General features: G+C 68.2%; 3 protein-coding genes across 6 annotated transcripts; 1 reads left to right on the top strand and 2 right to left on the bottom strand.

Moving 5' to 3' along the window:
• Nucleotides 1–743: 743 nt before the first annotated feature.
• On the bottom strand, nt 744–4,303 carry IL17RE (interleukin 17 receptor E; the record flags this gene model as incomplete). The annotated part of the gene is given in 17 exon segments (XM_042823571.1): nt 744–1,333; nt 1,482–1,583; nt 1,656–1,707; nt 1,799–1,867; nt 1,939–2,087; nt 2,168–2,213; nt 2,288–2,335; nt 2,421–2,602; nt 2,673–2,739; nt 2,830–2,898; nt 2,973–3,112; nt 3,179–3,302; nt 3,372–3,469; nt 3,586–3,741; nt 4,016–4,031; nt 4,123–4,237; nt 4,239–4,303. Coding segments are annotated over 17 exon segments (2,088 nt in total), but the record flags the coding sequence as incomplete, so codon positions are not given.
• A 60-nt stretch (nt 4,304–4,363) lies between these two features.
• JAGN1 (jagunal homolog 1) lies at nt 4,364–5,587 on the bottom strand. Of its 2 annotated transcripts, none has more exons than XM_042823638.1 (3): nt 5,479–5,587; nt 5,194–5,288; nt 4,364–4,991 (listed from the first exon to the last, which is right to left on the bottom strand). In XM_042823638.1, the coding sequence occupies exons 2-3, from the start codon at nt 5,280–5,282 to the stop codon at nt 4,529–4,531; spliced, it is 552 nt and encodes a 183-aa protein (XP_042679572.1). In that variant the 5' UTR covers nt 5,283–5,288; nt 5,479–5,587; the 3' UTR covers nt 4,364–4,528. The 2 variants fall into 2 exon arrangements, with proteins under 2 accessions (XP_042679572.1, XP_042679571.1); XM_042823637.1 differs by having other exon boundaries at nt 5,471–5,577.
• Nucleotides 5,588–5,642: 55 nt separating this feature from the next.
• RPUSD3 (RNA pseudouridine synthase D3) lies at nt 5,643–7,398 on the top strand. Of its 3 annotated transcripts, none has more exons than XM_042823663.1 (9): nt 5,643–5,707; nt 6,020–6,087; nt 6,168–6,212; nt 6,279–6,375; nt 6,445–6,552; nt 6,623–6,707; nt 6,782–6,908; nt 6,985–7,127; nt 7,197–7,398. In XM_042823663.1, exons 1-9 carry the CDS (start codon nt 5,643–5,645, stop codon nt 7,374–7,376), a joined length of 918 nt encoding a protein of 305 aa, XP_042679597.1. In that variant the 3' UTR covers nt 7,377–7,398. The 3 variants fall into 3 exon arrangements, with proteins under 3 accessions (XP_042679597.1, XP_042679599.1, XP_042679598.1); XM_042823665.1 differs by lacking the exon at nt 5,643–5,707 and adding an exon at nt 5,784–5,879 and having other exon boundaries at nt 6,623–6,704; XM_042823664.1 differs by lacking the exon at nt 5,643–5,707 and adding an exon at nt 5,788–5,879.
• The last annotated feature ends 170 nt before the right edge of the window (nt 7,399–7,568 follow it).

Genomic DNA, 7,568 nt, shown 5'->3' on the forward strand with positions numbered 1-7,568 from the left:
GCAGCAGCCCCGGGGCGCGCCCGGTGGGGCCGGGGCACCCCATGGCCCCGGCCCCACGGCCCCGCTCCCAGCCCACGGTCCCCGCCGCCGCCACCACCGCTGACTCCCGCTTCCTGCTCCGCTCCCGAGCTCCCGGGACCGCCCCGGGGTGGGGCCTGCCCCGCTCTGCCCCGCTCTGCCCCGCTCTGCCCCGCACGGATCCCGCAGGCCGGGCTCCTGCGGTCGCGTGGAGCGGCGCGGCCCGGTTTGCCCCCGACGGGCGCGGGGTTGCGGCGCTGCCGGGGCCCGCCCAGGGGTGAGCGCACCGGGCCGGCAGCCCCGAAGCACCAGAGCAAGCGACGCGGGGAAACGTAAACAGCGCTTTTATTCCATTCGACGCAGCCACGACCAGGCGCGAGGAGCCCGTCTGGGCCGTGCCGGACACCCCGCCGTCACAGGAGCTGCCCAGCCGCCTCTCCCAGCCGTGGCCGCCCCGTGCGAGGCCCGCTCTCTCCTCCGTAGCAGGCCCTGCCGGAAGCCCGGCTGCCCAGCCCCAGGGCTGTGCCCGTACTCCAGCCCCGCTCCGTTCCGGTCCGGGCCGCTCTCCTGCAGCCGCTCGTTCAGCCAGGCTGCATCGAGTGCCTCCGTCCTCCGTGTGGCCCCCGGCCCACGCTCTGCCCGAGCTCAGCCCCGCTGCAGACGCTCAGGTACCCGCGGGCTGAAGCGGGGAACCCCCCCCCCCCCCCCGGGCCCCCCCCCCCCCCCCCCGAGCCGCCTCCCGCCGCCCCCTTGCCTGCCTCAGCCTCCAGCAGCCGGAGCAGCAGCCCCTCGGCCCGGCCGCGGAGGTGCCGGCAGGAGGGCGGGGAGCCGCCCCGCAGCGCGCCCAGCAGGCCGGGCAGCTCCTGGGGCAGGCGGTAGGTGGGCAGGGGCCGCAGGGGCCGCGGCACGTCGCGGGGGCTGCAGAGCCGGCTGAAGTACACCAGCACCCAGCCCCGGCCTCGCCCCGCCGCCCCCAGCTCGCCCTGCAAGCACGCCATGGCCGCCCCGAAGACATCGTGTGCGTCGCGGGGCTCCCCACCGCCTTCACCCCCTCGCCATAAACGGAAGAGCCGAGAGCTGCCCCGGCTCCAGAGCAGCAGGACGGTGCCCCGCTCGCGGCCCACGTGGCTGCGCTGAGCATAGAGCCAGGGCAGGGCCCCCGCCTGCCCCACACCACCCGCTTCCCACAGGTCCAGGCGCACCTCGCAGCCCAGCCCCACGCGCAGCAGCTCGGCCAGGGCGCACACCAGTGCCAGGTGCTCCTCCGAATCAGGAGAGTACAGCAGCAGCACCGGGCGGCCACGTGCTGCCTCACCTGCAGGACAGAGGGGACAGCAGTGACAGCCCTGCTCTGAGCAACCTCAGTGGAACTGCAGCGTCCCACCGCCCCGGGACCTTCCCCATGCCTGGAGTGTCCCAGCCCTTGGGGTGCCCCGGCTCTTGCCCAAACCGCTGGCTCTCACCGTTAGGCATCCTCCAGGTGCTGCGGCAGTTCAGGAGCAGCACGGTCACCACCAGCCCCAGGGCCAGCGCCAGCCCGAGCAGCCCAAAGTGCCTGTGTGAGACTGGGAGAGGTGCAGTGAGCGGGCAGCCATGACACACTGCCCGATCCCCACCAGCCCTGGGGCTCCGCTCACCATCAGGACAGAGCAGCTGCTTGCGGGCGAAGCGCACATCTGAGCGCCAGACCTGGGTGGGGAGATGGATGAGGGGGGCAGGATTTGGGGTTTGGCCCCCCACCCTGATGCGGGCAGCACAGCAGGGCTGGGGGTCACCTTACCAACACACAGCTGCCCAGGATCTGCACCGGCAGCAGCAGCGCCAGCTCCCCTGGAGCAGAGCTCTCTGGCTGCAAAACACGAGGCAGGGTCAGCGTGGCAAAGCTTGCCCCCCTGAGCTCCCCTGTCCTACATCACTCACCCGCGTGACGGTGTAGACGGGAGCCTCAGGCTCACAGCGCCCGCCCCGGCGCTGGCACAGCGCTGCGCTGAAGGACGCGGGGACATGGGAGGTGAGGCACAGGCGGAGCTGCAGTCCCCTGGCACTCAGGGACACGTTCCAAGCAGTGTCTGGTAAAGAGAGAACACACACCGTAGCATGATGGGGTGCCTGAGGGGGAAGAGACGACATCCCAAACCCATGGGCTCACCTGTGCGGTGGGGGCACTCCACATGGCTGCTGTTCCCATAGGAGAACTGAGGAGGGGACATGGGGTCACCTGTGCACCCTGTCTGGCACCTTCCCAGCCGGTACCGCCCCGGGGGCTTACCCTGAAGCAGAGCAGGGGGTGCACATCCACACTGTCCAGTGTGTACGCCTGGCAAGGGACAGTGAGAGTGTCACCATCTGTCCCCAGGGACATCCTGGGGTCCAGTGGGTGCCCTGCAGCCATGTCCCCTCACCTGATCCTCCTCACTTGCCGTGGAGTTGGGGACACTGTGGCACGGTGCAGCTTCAGCTGCCGCCTCCCTCCAGCACAGGGTGGCCCGGGGATGCAGGGGACAGCTGGCACTCAGCACCATGGCCATCTGGTCCTTGCTGCTGTAGTCATGGAAGCGCACTGAGGACCATAGGTCAGGGCCATCTGTGGGGATAAGATCAGTAGGGTGGCCAGGAGACAGTGTGCCCTCCCCAGGGTCCCTTCAGGCACTCACAGGCGTCCGGCCGCTCACGGAAGGGGCAGCGCTTGCTGCGCAGGCTGTCACGGTGTGGATAGGAGGCCTGGGGGGCAGAGCACAGCACCATGTGTCTGCCACCCGCGTCCCATCGCTGTGCGGATCAGCACACACAGGGGTGCAATGGGGATCACACCTCAACACAAAGGCAGGGCACCAGGAATTCATACGGCAGTGAGACGTGGTGGCCGCCCGGCACCAGGAGCTGCAGGCACAGAGGGAATGTGAGGATGCTGGGAGTGCAGGGACCCCCGGGGACCGCATCCTGCTGGCTGCTACCTGGCGGTGGAAGGGCTGTGGCAGTTCCTCACACTCCAAGGCCAGCTGATGGCACAGCCGCACCACCAGCGCAGGGCCCTCGGGCACAGCCACCTCGATGGCCCGCACTTCAGGGAGCCAGGTGTGGGTGAAGACGGGCCCTGGGAGCACAGGGAGGGTCAGTCAGTGCCAACCCTTACAAGCACCCCATTCCCTTCCAGCCTTACCCTGCAGCTCGATGGCAACCACGTGGCTGCGGCTGATGGCCAGGCCTCTGTCAGGGATGGTATGCAGGGTCACCAGGACCCGCCGCCCACTTTCCGCCGGGAAGCAGTCGAACTGAACCTGCCACTATAGGGAGCAGGGGGTGAGCGCGGCCCCACCGCCCATCCCCATCCCTGCGGCGTGCCCCGCACTCACCGGCACATCGCCTGGTGCCTGGTGCCGCTGCCACACCTGCAGCCACCCAACCCGGTTAGAGCCCAGCTCCAGGAAGTCAAGCTGCAGCCCGTGGATTCCTGCAGGATGCCAACGGTTGCTGCTGACACGGGTGGGACGATCCCGCGGCCGGGGTGTCCCCTGCCAGGGTTCCCCCAGAGGACAAGGGGGGCCCATCCCTGAGAACAGCCCGTACCTGCGGCCGGAACGGCCAGACGCACCCGCAGGCAGGGCTGGCAGGGCAGCGAGGGCTGGCACAGCCGCGCCGTGCTCAGCGCCAGGGCGGGCGGGGTCAGCGGGGGCCCGGTGGGGTCTCCCCGGCGGCAACGGGGCCGGGTCAGTGTGCTGTCGGCTGCCGGGAGAGGAGAGGAGCCGTGCACGGGGCCATGCCTCGCACCGGGAGAGTCCTCGCGAAAGGGATCCCCGCGCACCGGAATGGCCCGGCGAGGGAGATCCCCACACACAGAGATCCCTTACAAGGGGGAACCCCGCGCACCGGGAACCGCCCCGCATCGCTCCGCTCCAAGTCCGGCTCCGATCTCGGCCCCACCGGAGAGCCCCCACCCTGGCCCGCCCCGCCGCCGCCGCCCCGCACACCGGGAGCACAGCCCCGCGGCCCCACTCACCGTTGGCCCGGCAGTCCTGCAAGCAAAGAGACGGGGATGAGCGCGGCCCCGTCCGCCACCCCCACTCCCTGTTCCCTTTTCCCCGTTCCCATTGCCCCGGCGCTCACGAAGTTGGCGGAAACCCGCGGGCGGGGCACGGCAGGACGGGCGGGCGGCGGCAGCAGCAACAACGCGGCGGCGGCGAGGAGAGCGACGGAGCGCACCGGGCAGCCCATGGCCGAGTGCCGTAGCCGAGCTCCGTTCCCACCTCCGGTGTCGGCTCCCCGCCCCGGGCCGGCCCCGCCGCATTCCTCCGGCAACACGTGCGGCCCCGCCCGCGACCTGATTGCGGCGGCGCAGACACGAGTGGGAAAGCACGGGAGGGGCTTTATTTCCGTACGGTGACACGCGATCGCAGTCCCAGCACCGGGCTCAGCCCCGAAGACCTCCGCACCCGCAGCAGCCGCCCTGCAGCACCACCAGCAGCCCCCAAACGCTCCACGCGTGGCACACAGAGCCTCTACCCAACCCCCCTCATTTCTTCTTCTTCTCCTGCGTGCTGGTGAACCACGAGTCCAGCAGCTTCTTGCTGTAGTAGAGCTGCCAGCCGTGCACCTGAGCGGCCACCACCACCACCAGGTACATGACGGAGACGGCAGAGAAGCCGAAGATGAAGCGGTAAGCCTTGCCGTGCCGATAGAGCTGCTGAGCCATAGGGAACATCTCCATGGCCCCGTAGATGAGCGGCGCCACAGAGAAGAGCCCGGCACTGATCATGGACAGCACCAGGTAGCTGATGTTGTTGCGGGGGAAGGAGAGCAGGCCCAGCAGTGAGGGCAGGATGCTGAGCAGGTAGGGGTACTCCCACTGGTAGGGCATGGCCACACGATCGTGGGGCAGCAGCTTGAGGTGCCCCACACACATCTGTGCCAGCAGCAGCAGCCACAGCCCCACGTGCACGTAGGTCAGTTTCTTGATCTCTGACTTCAGGGCCACGCTGTGGGGACACAGCACGGTCACAGCACAGCTGGGACACGGCTCTGTCACAGCCTGGTGGGGTCACAGCCCCATCACGGCCCAGCATCGACACGGATTTGTCAAGGACGTGATGGGCACGTGGCCTGGAGGGGCATCACCCTGTCACGGCCCCGATGAGGGCACAGCACCGCTTTGGGGAGCAGAGGCTCCGTGACACCCACCTCATCTGGTAGTGCGAAGCCACGCGCTCCCGATGCCGGTAGTCGCTGCCATCAGTGCCGGCAGCACGGGGCCCACCTCGAGACGCCATAGCTGCCTGCAGGGACACAGTGAGGGGACCCCAGGGAGGACCCCTATGGCCTCCATCCCACCTTCCCGTGACCACCCACCCACGACAGCCGCAGGGACACCGCAGGGCGCGGTACCCCCCGGCCTGCCACGGCCCCCGGGCCCGCCCTCCGCACCTCGCCGCGGGCACCGCGCCCCGCCGCACCCCACCTGCTCACCGGGCTGAGACGCTCTACCCGCACTTCCGGTTCTCTGTGACCGCCGCTTCAAGCCCAAACGGCCTAAGGAGGGCGGCCGGTCTATACGCCCGGAGGCCCGGCTCTATGGTCAAAGCGGGACGCTACGCCCTGCGGTCCGCCCGCCGCGCAGGCGCAGTGCGGCCATGGCGAGTTGCGGCAGTGCCGCGCGCGTGGCGGCGCGCGTGGGGCAGGGGGCGCGCTCCGCGAGGTGAGCTGGGGGGGGGAGGGGCGAGCGTGGAGTGCTGCTGTGTGTGCACTGCTGTGTGTGTGCACTGCTGTGTGTGTGCACTGCTGTGTGTGTGCACTGCTGTGTGTGTGCACTGCTGTGTGTGCACGGGGCTGCGGAGGTGACACGGCGTGACACGAATGGGTGCGCTGATGTAGGTGCACGGGAGTCGTGGGCTGCTTGGGAACAGGTTCGGAGGCGTGGGGGACACGTGGAGTTGCACACGCGTGGGGACATGGAGCGTGGGAGGAGGCAGGGGAGTCTCACGTGTGCCCCATCTCATTCTCCCCGCAGGAGGGGGCGACCACTGGGCCCTGAGGCCGTGCTGGGGCTACTGGAGGCCTCAGTTTTATATCGGGAAGGTAAGGGAGGAGAGGGAGGCTGGACACGGGTGGGTGTCGGGTGATCAAGAGTGGAGTCTGATCCTTCTGCCACCCCACAGGAGCCCTGCTGGCTCTAAGCAAGCCCACTGATCTGCCTGTGCTGGGTGAGTGCTGGGGGGGCTGATTTCTCCAAGAGGAGGCACATCTGGTGCTGACCCTCATACCCCCAGGGCACCCTGGGGAGCTGAGCCTGACTGCGCTGCTGCCTGCACTACGCCGACGCCTGGGGCTGCCTGCAGAGCTGCATGTGGTGAAAGCACCTGCCAGGTATTGGGATGGGTCTGGGATTTGGAATGGGGAGGTCCCAGGGAGGCTCATTGATACCGTGTCCAATAGGGAATGCTCCGGCCTTGTGCTGCTGTCCACCTCCCACCGTGTCACTGAGCAGCTGCAGCACTCCTTCACTGCTGCCCGACGCAGGGGGCAGTTTCCAGTCACCTACAGGTGAGTGCCCCCCCCATGAATCTCTCTCTCCAAAAGTGTGAGGCTCTTCCCTCTTATTGTGTCCCTTCAGCGCTGTCACTGTGGGGGTCCCAGCAGAGGCAGAGGGTGAGATCCGTGTGGGGCTGTGCTGGCAGCAGAAAGGGGACACAGCTGTGGTAAGGGGCACATGGGGGAATCTGGGAGGAGTGGGGGGTAGAGGGTGGTGCTGAAGCTGTGCATCCCCCCCCAGGTGGTGGCAGTGCCACCTCCAGGACACCGCAGCGTGACCCGCAGAGAGGTGAAGAGCACCCTGACCCACTACCGCCTGCTGGGAGCAGCAGGGGGCTGCGCTTTGCTCCAGCTGCAGCCTCGTACAGGTGAGTGCCCCCCCTGCACTGCCCCGGTACCACCACCCCACAGTGCCACCAACCCCACGTCCTTCCCTCCCTACAGCTTTCCCCGAGCAGCTCCAGGTGCACCTGACACTGCTGCTGTGCCCGGCACTGGGTGACCACAAGTACGCATCCCGTGTGGGCACAGTGCTGGGGGAGCCTTTCCTGCTGCCCCCCCAGGAGGCCCCCACATCCCGCACACAGGTAAGCAGCGCGATGGAGGGGAACTGCTGCCCTATGCTGCGCTTTCCTAAAAAAAATTATCCCCCACAGGTGCTGGATGCAGAGCTGATGTCCCGGCTACAGCTGTCCCCACATCACCGCCTGCCCCTGCACCTCCATCTGCAGCAGCTGGTGCTGCCCCACACAGTGCTGAGTGCTCCCCATCCTCCCCACTTCCTGTGCACCCTACGCCTGCTGGGGCTGCCCTCCCCGCCTCTCCCTCCCCATTAAATCTCGGCATGACAACAAACAACATTTATCTATCCCATTTGTGCTCCCCCCATCTTTCCTGTGTAATCTCCCCGGGGGTTGAGTCAGCACTGGTAACCACAGCCTTCTCCTTCCCCGCGACCCAGTTCCCATCTGGAGCGGATGCTGGGGGAGTCTCTGGTGGCCCCAGCTCCTGCCCACAGCCCTGTCATT

The sequence above is a fragment of the Centrocercus urophasianus genome, unplaced genomic scaffold (genome assembly GCF_019232065.1).
Source record: "Centrocercus urophasianus isolate 14NV4802_14NV808 unplaced genomic scaffold, USGS_Curo_1.0 seq_22, whole genome shotgun sequence".
Taxonomy (NCBI): domain Eukaryota; kingdom Metazoa; phylum Chordata; class Aves; order Galliformes; family Phasianidae; genus Centrocercus; species Centrocercus urophasianus.

Bases quoted from the DNA above. Each gene is read 5' to 3' on its own strand.
- RPUSD3 (XM_042823663.1), top strand. From the start codon at position 5,643: ATGGCGAGTTGCGGCAGTGCCGCGCGCGTGGCGGCGCGCGTGGGGCAG. The intron at 6,088-6,167 runs GTAAGGGAGGAG...GCCACCCCACAG, and splicing joins CTCAGTTTTATATCGGGAAG to GAGCCCTGCTGGCTCTAAGC. The intron at 6,553-6,622 runs GTGAGTGCCCCC...GTGTCCCTTCAG, and splicing joins CAGTTTCCAGTCACCTACAG to CGCTGTCACTGTGGGGGTCC.
- JAGN1 (XM_042823638.1), bottom strand. From the start codon at position 5,282: ATGGCGTCTCGAGGTGGGCCCCGTGCTGCCGGCACTGATGGCAGCGAC. The intron at 4,992-5,193 runs GTGGGTGTCACG...GTGTCCCCACAG, and splicing joins GCTTCGCACTACCAGATGAG to CGTGGCCCTGAAGTCAGAGA.